Source organism: Bacillus rossius, chromosome 8, assembly GCF_032445375.1.
Source record: "Bacillus rossius redtenbacheri isolate Brsri chromosome 8, Brsri_v3, whole genome shotgun sequence".
Taxonomy (NCBI): Eukaryota; Metazoa; Arthropoda; class Insecta; order Phasmatodea; family Bacillidae; genus Bacillus; species Bacillus rossius.
Window position 1 is genome coordinate 65143282 of NC_086336.1, and position 16814 is coordinate 65160095.

The 16814-nt window shown below is 42.7% G+C and overlaps 1 protein-coding gene across 1 annotated transcript; it reads left to right on the plus strand.

The window, feature by feature from the left end:
- Positions 1-662: 662 nt before the first annotated feature.
- Positions 663-12197, plus strand: LOC134535400 (regucalcin-like). The gene is made up of 7 exons (XM_063374474.1): positions 663-676; positions 731-835; positions 5342-5520; positions 6421-6630; positions 8412-8630; positions 9905-10017; positions 11125-12197. Exons 1-7 carry the CDS (start codon positions 663-665, stop codon positions 11368-11370), a joined length of 1086 nt encoding a protein of 361 aa, XP_063230544.1. The 3' UTR covers positions 11371-12197.
- The last annotated feature ends 4617 nt before the right edge of the window (positions 12198-16814 follow it).

Here is a 16814-nt window from a genome sequence, read left to right on the forward strand (position 1 = left end):
AACAGGATGGGAAAAAAAGGCTACATTCAAATAAAAATTATATATGTGCTTTTAAATCATTAATTTTAGTGTTTAATACTGAATACCGGTCCATATCATTAAAAACATTTATTAATTGTAAATTTTAGTTGTAGAAATAATTTGTTTCAAGAGTATTTAAATAAGTGAGGTTATGTTCCCGTATGTATAATTTATTTGTATTATAAATTATAATTTTATATTATCAATTTTATTATTTAAAAATAATTAAAGTGATTATGTTAGAATTAACATTCAACATATTTATTGATTATTATTGGTAATTTAAATTTATCGCGATTATTGTACTGAATAGAATATTTAATGTATACATGTGTTTATATTAATATTCAATTATGAGTATTTACTTATATTTTAATTTGACGGAATTTATACTTTACCAACAGTATTTTTAGTATCAGTACAATCATTTTATTATTTTTATTAATTATTTAATGCAAAACTAAAGTTTTTTTTTTTTTTTACTTTTCCTCATTAATCGCTATCTAATAAAAAAATCTCATTAAAATTTTTGAGGTTTTTCAAAAAAGCCTGTCGCCAAATTATAACGCCAATTTCGCAGGTCAGTTCCCATAAGATATGTTTATAAGATCGCTATTCACACAGACTGAATGCAATGAACTATGCAGATCTGCAGGTCTGGTGATCAGTTGTTTTGCTAAGGCAACTTCCTTTGTCTCGCATGCGGCAGGTGGCTCCATCCACGACACGACTGGATATTCCAGGAGAAGACTGTGGTCCTGCCACAAGTGCAGTACTCGCCCTGGATCCTGGGCTCGCCCTACAACTACCTCAGGTAACTGCTTCAGTCCGTGTCTGCTTCCTGCAAACCTGCACGCGTCAACTCGTAGCACGTAGTATTGGCCTGACTGTAGGTGAGAACAATATACCAAACATATGGAAAAAAATAACATAAATTTACATTAATTGTTTTGACGTGACAACGTCTAATAAATCGATGAACGCCGGCTGCACGCACGAAAAAGTGTCTCGTTACGCACATTGTCCCGTTACGCTGTGTCCCGTTACGCTCAGTGTACGCTTGTGCCGCATCTATCTCTCTTCCACTCGATTGGAACAACCATCGGTTTGGCTTTTTCGAGGCACATTAAAATTGAAACACTCCCATTCGTTTCCTACTTTTCCTATCATCGTCCTATCCTTAACAGAATAACACAGTTTGGAAGAAGTTAAATAGCAAACATGTATAAAAGTTATAGTTAAAATAATCTGTTCGTTAAAGTAATAAACATATTTGAATTAATGAGTGCAAATAAGAATAAATGTATCAATTAAATTGTATATTTTATTTCATTCGTTCTTTGTATTCATACAAAATAGTGATAATTCAATAAAAATGATTAAATTTTATTCATAAAAGTATGCAATCATTTCATCAATGTTTTGTTATGACGTTGTCACGTTAAACTATCGTCCGTAAACCGACTTTACAGATAACCAATTTATTTATTTATTTTTTTTTTTTTTGTGATTTCTGTCTAAACTATGTATTTTAAATAGTTATGGGCAGGCCGTATATGTGCATGTGTTATCTTCCTTGTGATTGGCGGCCATCTGCAAGATAAGCCATGTGATACAAAGATGGCGGACACGCGTGTAGCAACATAAACCCGTATACAGGGGCGCAACAACCAAATTTTCAAAAAGGGGGGGGGGGGGGGCAATATACCTTTTCATAAAGAATCATCGATTCCCCCCCCCCCCCCCCCTTATTGAAACCCCCCGGGAAAATTTGTATTTCAAGGTGGAAAATGGTGCTATTTAAGCAGTTTTATTATCTAAAAATTGATTACACAGCACTTTCTTTGCCCCCGTTTGCCCCCACTTCAAGGTTTCAGAGGGGGGTAAAATACCCTTGCCCCCCCCCCCCCCTGTTGTTGCGCCGCTGCCCGTATATAGTCACTTCGGTAAACATGGGGGTAGGTACAGGCCAAATGCATTGGTGTGCCAAGTGAAATTTTATGATAGTGAAACTACCCTGGATTCAATTTGGTAAATAAAAATAGTCATTCTAAAAAGCAATCCCAAGTTTTATATGACCTAAAAATAACTGGCTTTACATTGATTATAATATATTTATCCTTATTGTTTATCCAACGGTCTTGGTAGCGTGGTGGTTAAGGTGTGTGCTTTGTAAGTATGAATGCTGTGGTACAAATACATATCGTCGAAATATGATTTTTTTTTTTTTACTTTTTAATAACATTATAATGTGATAATATTATATAATAATGTTGACTCAGCCAAAATAAGTTTAAGGTTTGTTTGTAGGAAGTATTTACAGACTGATTTCAGTCGTTTAAGCAAACACAAATACATAAAAATATACTTAGTGTTATGAGTTTTAAAATGTTTCAGGTTAATATTTTGGAGTGAAATATTTGCAGTGTTCCCTGTGATGAATTTTAGCAAGATAGGGAGTATTTTAATATAGTTTCTTGTCGAAAATCAAGTCCAAATCCGGGATCTATTGGACTGCAACTATCCAAAAATATTTTAAATAATTTTGACGCCATGTTCGTTCAAACACAAATTTTCTGGCTAATAAGTTATAGGCAATTTTTAAGTTTCTATTATATATTGTTATGACTATTCAAGTTTACAAAATATATTCCAGAATGGTTTCACTACCATAAATTTACTTTGTCACACAAATACATTTAGGGCGATATTCCAATACATTCGGGTAAATCAGCGAATAAGCACTACCTTGTAGGGATACAAGGTAGTACACTCGTAACCTAACTCGCAGATTGTATTCCAGAACGTGTCCATACCCAATCCAGGTTAGGTAATGAAATGAAAAAAATATTACTACACATGAGTGGGGTGTTGTAAATCTCTCGGCAGCTGACGTAATTCGGGAAGCCTTCTTTTCACAGACGAGAGAGCCAAACACCCGATCTGCATCTTCGGTTTTTTTTTTTTTTGTTTAATTGTAAATAAATATGGCGGTGTTGAAAAAAGGATACTAATGGTCAATTAGGTTAGGTTAGCTACATTATAAATACTTTAAAACATTGTGGACGGTTGATTTGGTTAGGATAGCTACATTAAAGATAAGGAAAAAAAGCATGAACTTCGGGGAACTTCGGGTTTTGGCTCTCTCGTCTGTGAAAAGTTGGCTTCCCACGTAATTCCGCCTTAATGCATAGGAAATGCACCGTAATGGCATGTTAAATTCCCATAAATTTGTATAAATATACATACATTTGTATATATATTTATAAATTCCATGACATTTACAAGTTTACGCATTATCTTACCATGTATATCTTGCAGTGTAGATACTTTTCCCTAATTCCCCGAATAGTGGGGTTTTATGTATTTCACCAATTGAATCATTTAAAAAGCTTCAATGTCGGAGACGTGGTAGTAAAATAATAAAAGTTTCCAATTGTGAACACAGACCCGTGACCAATTGTTTCGGCAAAGAACTGACTCGTCGTTTCTGTAAGTGCTACATGAAAAAAAAAGTTCCATTTCTTCGCTGCAACAATCGATCAATCAATTGTTTTCCTTCCGAGAGTGCCTCGTCACTCTCCTGGCCACTGGATCCCGTGACCGAGGGCGCTCGAGTGTTACGCCCTTGTGACGGGTGGCTGGGAACCCAGAGTGACCTTGAGGGTTTCATCGCCATGAGCCTTACTGAGCATCTCACATGGCATGGTGCTTGCAGCAAGCCTATCAGTTGTTCACTTAAATTTATGGTTACCCTGCAAGCCCGGCACGTTAAGCTTCATAGAAGAATTTGTCCTAATGTGTTGGTCTATACTGTGAAAATTTTTCTAATTCCATTCACTGAATTCTCTGTGCTGTCCAAACATTTAACACATCAAATAGGATAATTTTGGTAGGTTTCTCTGTGCGTTTGAAATTCATCTTTCATTGTTCTTCGGGTTTTCTCTATGACATACAACTGAATCAAAACTTTCGGTTTGCTTAATTATTGCACGCGCTCCCTAAACCCTTGCGGACTGCCGTACACTCCCCTAGGCCAGGATCCGGAAGCGGGTACGCCGTTTCACCGCAGCCCACAGACGTCGGAGAAGAGCTATGTCGAGAGGCTGAAGCCACCCATCCCAGCATCGACACCACCCAACCCCCAGCCCAGTCAGCAAACCAATATGTATGTCCAAAAAAAATTTCGGCATGTTAAAGGTCATGCAAATTATTTAATTACGAACAACTGCATGCCTTTTAACAGCTGTTGAATAATGTTCAGTAACTATCTGCTGAGAAAATTTTGACGTAATAGCACTATAGACCATCTATTTACAAGAAATTCCCCACAACAATAATAATGACAAGAAATTTAAATAACCAACCTAACGAGTGAGACCAGACCGTTGACTGTTAGTTGCGGGGGTTAAGCCCTCCAGACGCGAGCCAGCGATGAAGAGTGGTGCAGTCAACGCTCGCTCATGTGTGGTCGCCATGCGCCAGCTGTCCAGGCGGTGAAGAGTGGCACAGTCTGGGTGACCGGCGCCCGACTCAACGCTCGCTCATGTGTGCAGGAGCTGGTGGTCTCTGTGCGCCAGCTGACCAGGCGGTGAAGAGTGGCACAGTCTGGGTGACCAGCGCCCGACTCAACGCTCGCTCATGTGTGCAGGAGCTGGTGGTCTCTGTGCGCCAGCTGACCAGGCGGTGAAGAGTGGCACAGTCTGGGTGACCAGCGCCCGACTCAACGCTCGCTCATGTGTGCAGGAGCTGGTGGTCTCTGTGCGCCAGCTGACCAGGCGGTGAAGAGTGGCACAGTCTGGGTGACCAGCGCCCGACTCAACGCTCGCTCATGTGTGCAGGAGCTGGTGGTCTTTGTGCGCCAGCTGACCAGGCGGTGAAGAGTGGCACAGTCTGGGTGACCAGCGCCCGACTCAACGCTCGCTCATGTGTGCAGGAGCTGGTGGTCTCTGTGCGCCAGCTGACCAGGCAGTGAAGAGTGACACAGTTAGGTGCCGGCGCCTGACTCATCGCTCGCTCATGTGTGCAGGAGCTGGTGGTCTCTGTGCGCCAGCTGACCAGGCGATGAAGAGTGGCACAGTCTGGGTGACCAGCGCCCGACTCAACGCTCGCTCATGTGTGGTCGCCATGCTCCAGCTGACCAGGCGGTGAAGAGTGACACAGTCTGGGTGCCGGCGCCCGACTCAACGCTCGCCCATGTGTGCAGGAGCTGGTGGTCACCGCTGGAGGACGTGGTGGCCGTGCGCCAGCTGACCAGGTGGTGAAGAGTGGCACAGTCCGGGTGACCGGCGCCCGACTCTACGCTCGCCCATGTGTGCAGGAGCTGGTGGTCGCCGCTGGACGACGTGGTGGCCGTGCGCCAGCTGACCAGGCCGCTGCAGCACCTGGAGGGCCCGCACTGGGACCCCGACAAGGCGGCCCTGTTCTTCGTCGACATCCAGCAGCAGCTGGTCTGCAGATACGAGCCCGCCGCCGCCGAGCTCACCAGCGTCAAGCTGGGTACGCCGCGCCTCTCACACGCTGTGTCTTTTTTTATCATTGTTTCTAATTGAGGGCTAATCATCAATTTTTAACTTGGTCCTTACCTTGCATTTGTTGTTCTGACACAAATATTCATTAGTGTAATATCGTTAGTGTAAAAAGGCATGCAAATTAAGATGACTATTAAGACTTGTGCACTTTTTTTTTTTTACATCTCTGATAGGAATTACGCCAAAAGTAAATATCTGTTGGAGATATTTGTGGCAGAACAACAAATTATAGTGATATCTAATAAAAAAATTTAGAATAATTTCGTAAATAAAAGAACTTATGAGAGGGTAAACAAATCAGCATAGTGTGAGACCTATGGACACATTTTTAAATTCTAGCTAGGTTTATTATTTCAGTCAAATACTTAATGGGTAAATAAAGGGATGTTCGTGGAGGAGGATTGGGGAGGGGATTGATAGTGCTGCCTGGCTGTGACCCTGTATTGAACCCCCTCTGCATCTGTAATGACATAGAGTACATGCTGGGTCACAGAGAGAAGGGAAAGTCCCCGCAGCCCGGGGACCAGGAAGGCCCAGTTTTGTTCTTTCTACCCTGAAAGTGGGACGAAATTACAAGTCTATTTATAATGAATTCCTTAGAAACCTTCGAAGTTATGCAATATTCATAGGTTACATTTTCAGTTGATATCAGTCTTTAGATTTCTTTAAATTGTGGTGTTCTAAAACTTGTACATACAGTAATGATGAAGGGTTCGATAGATATATTAGCCCACTGACCCCTAGTTTCTCTTTGTGGCACTGTGTGTGGAAAACCAAATCAAGTTTATGGCTGCCGAAACAAAACTCATGAATGAGAGATTGGCCCCCACCAGGGAAACATGCACTCCACGCACATGTGGTGCTGCAGATGGGGGTCCCGTGAGCCTGGTGGTGCCGGTGAAGAACAGCGCGGACCGCTTCGTGGCTAGCGTGGGCCGCGACCTGGTGCTGCTCACGTGGAACGGCCTCAACTCGTCGACTGCCGCCAGCACCCGGGTGCTGGCCTCTGTGGACGAGGACAAGCCCGCCAACCGCTTCAACGACGGCAAGGCCGACTCCATCGGTCGCATCTGGGCGGGTGAGTCCCCGAGGCCTGGCACCCCACCCTAGTGGTCCATGGCAGTGGTGTACTCGGAGGTTGAGCTAGGGGGGATACATCCCTTCCCCCTCAAGTTATGAGAAAATATGCGATATCGGTGAAGGCAGTTATTTTGAGTGATGCAAGGTGAGAAGGTACATCACCTGGACTGGAATCACAAACCACTGTTTGGCTGGTAACCAACTGTTGGTACAGCATGCATTGTTCTATGGTAATCACATTTATATTTCACTTATATCACACTATTATTTACAATCAATACAGCAAACAAAATTGGCAAACAACTGGATGGACTTCTCATAATTAAGGCGACCACATGGTCCCGGTCCTCTGCAAACACACAAAATCATAACAATTATTATCTTGGCCAGTTAAATATACAAACGAGCATACTGCTCTTATTGCCAGTCTTAGTTATTTTACTGCTGCACTCTAAAATCGCTACAATACTAAATCGTGCTGATGAGTTTCCAATAAAATTCTGTCCAAACAGTCAACAGTACACCTTTGCTATAGTCATTGATCGGGTGCGTTCTCACAAGTAATGCTCACCGTGTTACTGATAATCCCAAATTTATATATTGGGCATTACCTGCTGATAGTAAGCGACTGTGAAGATATTCTCTAACTAGCATTTCAAAGTGTCAATACAGCCCACCGACTCCATGGGCCAGTCAATGCCAGTCATGCCCCCGGCAGTAGCTGCAGCTGCCTCGCTCGATGACAGCAGCTCCGCATCCCCTAATGTCGGGAACACTACTCGCCGTTCATGGCTGACTCGCTCCAGGACTCCAGAGCTCCTTGTCTGGACAGCGCTGCTGGATGGTGTCTATCGGTCCTCCTCGAACTGGTGCACCCTTCGCACAACTGAGGGTACGGGAGGCGGCCAGCAACCTGGCACTCGCCCATTCGCTCGCTGCTACAGTAACCCGTCACTCGCTCCTCACCAGCGAGTAAGCTGCGGGCGTCGCAGCTTCAGTCGGGTCACACCAGTTATCAGAAAACCACTCGTCCCCTTAGCTGGGAATTGCTGACGACTCGGATAGCATGCTAACAGCCTCAGGTCTGCTAGCTGTCCAACCGAAGCTACTCGCTCATCGGCCGAAGTCTCTTGCAGGTTACTGATGTCTCCTCTGGGTCTCGCTCCACGTCACCTCTGGGTTTATGCCTCTGTGCTTGTGCACAGCCTGTAGATATACTCCCTTTTTAGTCTGATGCCACATGCCGATTAATTAATTGCACAGTTCCCCTCCGGACCATCTGACACGCCGTCTAAGTTACATGGCTCGAAGGTTACACTAGGCGAGTCTCGTCGCCTGCCGACACTTCCCATTCTTGAAATACAGTCGCGCAAACGAGAAACGGAGTAATGAATGTACGCCATGCTACACCACAAAGGCAGTGGTGCATGTTGATAATGATAATGTAGGCTTCAACAATTAAGAGAAGTATTGATTCCTTTGCATGCCCAAACCAATGTTTCTTTAAAATTTTAAATGGCTGACATTGCAACTGCAATGGTTTTACAACACTGATCCCCTCTGGGGGAGACGAGTGTTATCATCACTGATAGGCTGATACGGTGGTGGTGGGGGGGGGGGAGGTGAAATGCCTCCACTTATCATATAAAATACAGATGTAGAACTCTTAGTAACTTGATCTGTATCTAATATCTAGACTAAGTTATTGGGAAGGGGTACTCCAGACTAATGGTGACCACCCGACCAGCATGGCCTGTGTGTGTGTCATCCCCGCTGCAGGCACCATGGGGGCAGAGCCGACGGTGGGCAAGGTGGACCCCAACCAGGGCTCCCTGTACTCGCTGAACACGACCAGCACGCAGGCGGTGAGGCACGTCTCCAACGTGACAGTGTCCAACGGCCTGGTCTGGGACTCCACCAACACCATCCTGTACTGGACCGACACCGCCACCCGCAGAGTGGACGCCTTCGACTTCGACGTCGACGCCGGGACGATAGGTACCGAGCTGTCGTAATGCAGACCTCCCAAGTTGTCAGTACCTCATCTCTGTGGGTACATACACGAAGAGGGATGTAATGAGGAGGAATCCCTCTCTCCCCCTCAAGATCTAAGTGAAATTGAAATTTTGCATACACTCCTGGGTAAAATAACTTCTGAATTTGGGATGGATGTGTATCTATGACCCCACCTAAAAATAGAAACTTTACAACCACAAAATACTATTTTTTTTTTATATTACGTAATGCATCTCAATTAGGATGTCTATTTGAAATCAAATACGATTGTTTTTAAATGATATATATTTAAAATGCAATCATAAAAAAATTTTAATAAGTAAGATTATTTAAAATTGTTACAGGAAAACTACAATAGCTATGAAATTTCTCAATCAAGTCATTAAAACCTATTGTACCATACAAGGTTTATTTCAAATTATTTGTTTAGTTTTATTGTCAAGTTATCTTAACTAATATGTAATCTAATTGAGCCAAATTTATATTTAGATTAGAAAGTTGCTTTAAGTGGTTGGGTTTTTTTTAATGCAATAACAAGTACCTTCATATCTAACATGTAGATTATCATACATCAAAAGAGGTTTATTTGAATTTAAATGGCAAATCTTAACTTGCAGTCACCCACAGTCTCTGGGTCAAAAACCGGGTGAATTTAGTGAATGCTGGTGAGAGTTAGAGAATATTAATCATCACAGAGGGCACTAAAATAAAGACTGTTTCTTGTTTTGACTTCTCCATTTATATACTAAGAGGTTGTTTTAAAATTAAGTAATGCACTCTGTTGTCACCATGAATTAATTTAGGCCCTAGGCCGCAAAGGGAATAAAGAGTGTTCACTAATCACGGTGCTCTGAGGGGGCCAACACACGTACTCTGTGTCGCACTCTATCTCGTGGCAAGACTTGGGTTTAGATGATATTAATTAAATATTAATTGATAATTATTTATGAACATCCTCTGTATGGAACACAACTACGGCACTTAGCTGCATTCGTAACCACTACACACGGTCGCGCTATGACTCATGAGGGCTGGCTGGGAGGGTGCGTTCCGCCAGCGAGGACTGGTACTGGCTTAGCTGCTACAGGAGGTATGATGTCAAGTTTATACATTATAATAATATTGTGTTTGCCTAATATTTAACTACGCAATTAATTTATGAATATAGTTACATTTTTATTTGTGCAAGAGGTACATAACCCAAGTGTGCAAGTCTCTCACTTAATTGATTTTATCTTGCTCGTGCTTGTACACAGCAAACCGTCGCCCTGTGTTTGACTTCGCCGCCCACGGCATCACGGGCTACCCGGACGGGATGACCATCGACTTCACGGGCTGCCTGTGGATCGCCTGCTTCGATGGTGGGAAGGTGAGGAGTTGATGCGTGTCAGCTGCAGGCCTCGTTACTTGGCTTACTGGCATTTCATTGTGGTAAAATCCAGCTTTTAAAAGAAGGGCGGGGTTGTCTGTAAAGCCGGTTTACGGACTATAATTTTACGTGATAACGTCATGAGCAAACATTGATGAAAAATTTCATACTTTTTAATTTTCAAATATTATTTACAGTTTTTGCAAAAAATTAATTTAAATAATTTGTTTAAATATAATCACGAACAATTGGTTAAAAAGCCCGCCTTAACCTGTCTGATGGTATTATAGAAGATTTTCTCGCTCACGGTGGTTGGCCGGTTCTTGCACGCTCGGCTCAGGCGGAACGTGACAATGAGTCGTGCTCTTTTCGTGCGTGCAGCCGCGAGCGTTCCATTGCTTTATAAGATGTTATCACGTCAAAATACCAGCTTAAAACTATTTATTATATAGATGTATCTGTATGTGACTTTCAACAAGGATTATTAAATTTATCTACCCTCCCACTTTTTGACGTGACGTCTAATAAATCGATGAACGCCGGCTGCACGCACAAAAAAGGATGACTCATTGTCCCGTTACGTTCATTGTACGTTTGCGCCGCATCTATCTTTCTTCCACTCGATTGGAACAACCATCGATTTGACTTTTTCGAGGCACATTAAACTTGAAACACTCCCATTCGTTTCCTACTTTTCCTATCATCGTCCTATCCTTAACAGAATAACACAGATTGGAAGAAGTTAAATAGCAAACATGTGTAAAAGTTATAGTTAAAATAATCTCTTCGTTGAAGTAATAAACATATTTGAATTAATGAGTGCAAATAAAAGTAAATTTATCAATTAAATTGTAGATTTAATTCCACTCCTTCGTATCGATACAAAATAGTGATAATTCAATAAAAATGATTCAATTTAATTCATAAAAGTATGCAGTCAAATCTTCAATGTTTTGTTATGACGATGTCACGTTAAACTATCGTCCGTAAACCGACTTTACAGACAGCCAATGTTTGTGTTCCGACACTGCGATGTTGAAGTGAACAATTGCCCGGGGCCCGAGCACTGTCTGCCCCCTCTAGTCGTGTCCCTGGTGTCCCCGGCAGGTGATCCAGGTGAGCCCGTGGGACGGCCGGCTGCTGCGCGCCGTGGAGCTGCCGGCGACCCGGGTGACCTCCATGGCGTGGGGCGGGCCGCTGCTGGACCTGCTCTACGTGACCACCTCCCGGGCCGGCCTCAGCGAGCAGCAGCTGAGGCAGGAGCCCGACGCAGGCTCGCTGTTCGTGGTCAGCGGGCTGGGGGCCGGCGCCCGCCCCGCGCACCCGGCCGTGCGCCCCGAGGCCTACGTCTGAGCGGCCTGCTCCCTCCCGTGCGTCACACTACCCTCACACATTCACATTTGCTACTCTTCCTTCAAGTTTTAAACATTGTTTCACTTCTCCTTAAACAGTTATCACTTCATGTATTATTTTCTTTCCTGGTTGTTCCATCTGCCTTAATTTAAAAAAATTTCTTTGGCTTAGTATTCCTGCATTGCATAATTTTTTTAGTTTTTTTTTTCTCTTCCTCCTTTTCTTGATGGATTGATTGATACACTTGCCATTGGGCTTCTGTCTGGTGGCAAGAAGTCATCCCCCCCCCCCCTTATCACCAGTTCTGAAGCCTCTCCAAGTCCTTTCTTCTTCTCACATACAGTATCTTTCCATCTACCTCATTCCACTCCCACCCAGACCTCACCAGGAATACTCGCTTCTTCTTTCCATTCTTCTCTACTCTCTCTGAATCTTCCACCCATGATCCTTGTTCACCCTGTCTCCCGGCACCCCTCGCCCCTTGTCAACCCTAAAAAAAACTTTACAATCTCTCTTCTTTTCTCCTTATGTGTATTAAACATCAATGCAAGTGTTTGTAACTGTGCAACCGAACAACAGATGCAGGAGATATTTTGTGATCAGTTTACAGGATTAGATGTTAAAATAATATAGTATCATGCTCACTTAGAATACAGTATTGCCAGATTGATACTGCCCAGTTTCTTATATTTTATACCACTGTTAATTTTTTTACTATTTTTAATAACATAAAATAGATTCTATTGACAATGTTTTCGCAGATGTAATAATTATGACAGAAAAAAATAATTGAATGGTAAATAAAAAAAATTTATTCACATCAGAAACATTTGTAGCAGTTAATAACTATTAATAATTAGGTATTTCATGTAAGAATACTTTTTTTTTCATTGAAATATCCAAAAAAAATTAATATTAAGTGATATAAACAAACTGTTAACAAAAATGTTAAAACCAAGAAGGCATCTTTCCATTAAATTACGTTATAAATTTAAAAAAAAAAAAAATTGTCATTTGATAAAGCTCTTGATAAAATACAAAAGAAAAAATTATTTCAAAAACTCTAATTTTGTGTCTATTAAAAGACAAGGTAAGTTAAACTAAGAATCATTAATAGGTACTGCACTGAAATTAACAAGAAGTGTTAAGCAATCGGATCTCCATGACAAAGAGCACCTAAATTAGATGGCCACTAAACTCATATATGAGCACTAAGCTCAAATATCATACCTGAGTGCACATAGCCACAGATGATCCTGAACACAGTAAGAAAAACATGTTAATTGAGATCATGTGAAAATATCTAAGAACTACAGTTGAAAAAAAATTATAGTGAAACATATGTAAGGGTTCTTCCCAGGTAGGGGTGTATTTGTGTTAGTGAGGCAGCTACACTCGCTTGTGCCTCTAGCGCGGTATCGCCTCTGAGCACAAGAAGTTGAACTGGTGTGCAATCTTCTCGTTATGCATAGAGAAACTATGATATTTTAACAGTAACCATAGATTATATGTCTTAGAAATGAAAATAAAGGTGTAATGCAAGTACCTTAAGTGCTTTTAAGAATTTAAACTAGTTGTTTCATGCCTAAAAAATATTTCTAAAACACGAATTTTAGCTCTATTGGCTGTTCTAAAAATAGAGTTTAAAATTAAATGCAGAAACAGAACTAATCGTCCAACCTCAGTGTATTCTTACATGCAGTTGGTAAATAGAAACACTTTGATATCTTGAGCAATTTACAATTTGCGTGATTTTTTTTCTAAAGCTTTGCACACAATGTGTGCCTGGGTAGGTGAGGCCCTTAACACAGCACCATCAGGACCCCAGCAATGCCATGTGATTTTGCCGGATTATTGAACATTAACACAGCTTTAACAGTGAAATGTAACCAACTAGAAAATAGGAAACACTGTTCTGAAATAAAAACCAGCTTTCATGATAACAATTACTGCTGGCAGTGCAGTAATGCGACTTAGCAACCAAGGTTAGCAGTTGGAATACACTTGAAAAAAAATCTGAACACGAGAAGTTTTATTGATGCTGGATTAAAGAATGTGCCAAACAATGTACCCATCTCTGCATGAGGAGTGTTGTATTGTGATCAACTAGGAGAGTGCCCATGTGAAATAGGCCCACCCCCAGGCCCAAGGTCAAGGAGACAAGGGGTAGGGGCGGGGGAGGTGGCCAGCGTGGCATCTGACGCCTCGCACTGCACCTTGAAGCTGAAGCAAGTGCATAACGTGGTCATGCACTCGCTGCAGATGTGCGACGATGGTCCATCCGAGCAGCACACCTGCCTCGGGACATCCTCGTAGCAATTCTGCGAAACCACGGTCTAAACACGACGTATACTGACTTTGGCCATCCAAGCATAGGCTCAACAGTCATCACAGTCATACCATTTACCAAACCATCAAGATGATGTAATCTTTAACACTGTAGAATCTTAATTAACCGAGTTGATGTGGACCGCAGGAACATCGGATAAGCAAAATCTCTGATACTATGAACATAAAAGAAATTTGTCTCGGTTTTTAGCCAGTCTGAAGGTCATGTTTTTCCAGCTCTCCTTCAGTTTAGAATCTTTCATGTCACTCCATGATTCGTCCAAAGAGTTAATTTTATCTTTGAGGTTAGTTTTCTTTAGGCTTTCGACAATGGTTGGATCACTTCCTAGATCCTCAATTAAATGTTACAACAGTATTTTCAGGTAATGGTGCTTCAAGTTTTAAAAAACACAACAAAACTGTCGTCCGCCGCGGTCTCGTGTTCGAGGTCGGGCGCAGGTCCTAGCGGGGTGGCTGGCTTTCTTAGAGATTTTTGTTCCGGGAGGGCGCCAGGCTAGCTCGGTGTCTAACCGTGTGATGGTCGTGGGTTCGTTGCCCCAGCGTGGTCCGCTAGAACCATCGGCGGTGATGGAATTTGTTTCCTGATTAGGTTGGGTTGTTTAGGTTAATTTACATACACTGTTCTGGTTGTTCTACGGATCGCACGTCGCGCACGGGAGGTGCGTGGTGGACGTTTTATTGTTCACGATTTACACTGGTTCATTACATTGGGCGCGAGGTTTACTCGGCGGTACATGACTGCCAATGAGGCGTCGGAACACGTAGAAGTTTTGATTACACTATTATTACAATTACACTTGACAAAACGGCACTCTGTGGTGCTCTTACGTACACGATTACACTCCACACGTTATCTGAGAGGGGCACCTGCGTGCCTCTACGTGTGTTTACTTATTAAGTCCTCACGCCAGTCGCAGTTGAGGGAGAGCGTTCGATTAGCATCGGCTAATCTCGTAATCGGTAACTTGCGACGCGCGGGCCCACCTGTGTGGACCGCGGCTCGCTACTAAATTAAAAACACGTTTAAGCTTGGATGTAGCCTGTGCCTGTGCACTGGGCGATTAACTAAAGTTCTGGGGTGGCGGGAGACGGCCCGTACCGTATACTGCACGGCCCCATGTATTGCTTTGTGTGGGGCGTGTTAAATTTACGCGGCTGAGTTAGGCCCTACACCGGAAAAGGACCGGGCGCACACGGGGAGTATTTAAAAAATAGGTTTTGGTTGTGACTATAATTACCAGATGGACGTTCGGTGAAACAAAGAGGTGCTGGCTCCCCGTGGGACGTGTGTCCATCCCGGTCCGCGAGTCGCGCTGTACTGGCGTCTGGCCCTGCGCGAGGGGAGGGGTGAGCTCCCTGTCGCGCCAGAGTTTCTAAAGTTCCGTTATTCGTAAAAATCTATATAATTAACTAAATTTAAGTGGCTCTAAATTCACATAATAAAACATAATGATTAATTTAATATCTATATATGTTTTAGAATTGACATTTAATAAGTTTGTCTAAAATAAGTTTGCATATTAGAGTCAAGCTAGAGACTGTCTGTTTCTTGGTAACTACTCCAGTGGCGAATGATAATGCTAATTTGGGGCGGTTTGCGTTACGTCACACGTTTCACTACCGAATTTAGGCTGAAGGCCGCAAGGGTTGCACTCACAGCTGTTTTAGTAGGAAGCTACACGTGAGTGACCTGGGCACTCCTACGTCGCACTCTATTAATTAGGGGCTTTTGTTTGTTTTTGATTACTTTATTATTGTGTGGGGAATTTTGTAGGCACGGGGAGTGCGTTGCATGCGTAATTAAAATGGTTCGCTATTCTCTACCTTGGGCTGCGGTCCGCTCACTTGACTCAGGTGGGCCATGGCTAGGGGTGCTTTCCGTTAGCGGAGCCGAGTACTGGCGGGTGCAGGTCGGGCTTTGGGGTGGCCTTCGGCCGTACGATGTCAAAACACATTATTATTTCTGGTTGTAAGTTCCTGATTTTTTTTTCTCCTAGTTTTAATCATTCATGTACAAATTTTTTTTTATGCTATGTGCTCTACAGCTGGAAGGCAACGGCCATAGGGTCATACCTTACTGATTTGAAGCCTTTCGTTACCATATCATCGATCAAATTACCGTACGTAAATTAACACCCATGCCTTACCCGGGACTCGAACCCAGAACCCCTCGCACTGTAAGCCAGTGTGCATCCGACTACGCTACGGAGGTCGGCTCACGTACAAAAGCCTGCCAAACATTCTCCATACACATTAAAGTTTCATATAGATAGCATCACAGACAGGGGCGCAACAACAGGGGGGGGCAAGGGTATTTTGCCCCCCCTCTGAAACCTTGAAGAGGGGGAAACTGGGGCAAAGAAAGTGTTATGTAATCAATTTTTAGATAATAAAACTGCTTAAATAACACAATTTTTCACCTTGAAATGCAAATTTTCCCGGGGGAGGACCCCCGGACCCCCCACTTCAATAGGGGGGATCGATGATTCTTTATAAAAGGGTATTTTGCTCCCCCTTTGGAAATTTAGTTGTTGCGCCCCTGATCACAGATAAAATTATGATCTGTATCACCATAACATGTTTGAATAAAAGCAATCTAGTTTAATTACATCTTTCATTAACATTTTAAGACTAAAGTAAGAAGTTACTAAAGATACTTCAAAACTAAGCTTTATTATCAGGGAAATTAATTAACTGGAAAAATGTTATGTATGTACAGGACAAGTGCTAAAAAGATTTAATGTATTAAGCAGGAAATTTTCCTAAGTGGGAGTTTAAACAGTTTTACTATACAGTTATGAACATAAAGAATGAGTAAGGAGAATATAAAGTAGGTTTATGTCATTTCAAATATTAAACACTCATTTATCCTAGATAGCTTCGGATAACAAAATACTAAGAAAATTGTTCCTATACATTGACGCCGCCGTCGGTGCTCCCTCTGAGAGCACAGGCCGTTATGTGTCCTCAACACCTGATCAGTGCCACGCCCCGAACGCGCCCGTGCGCGCAACGTAGTGCAGTGCCCCGAACGGCGTGACGTCAGTCACGGCCTCCTACGTGTGCAAAGCGCCCGGCCGGGTGTGGCACTGTGC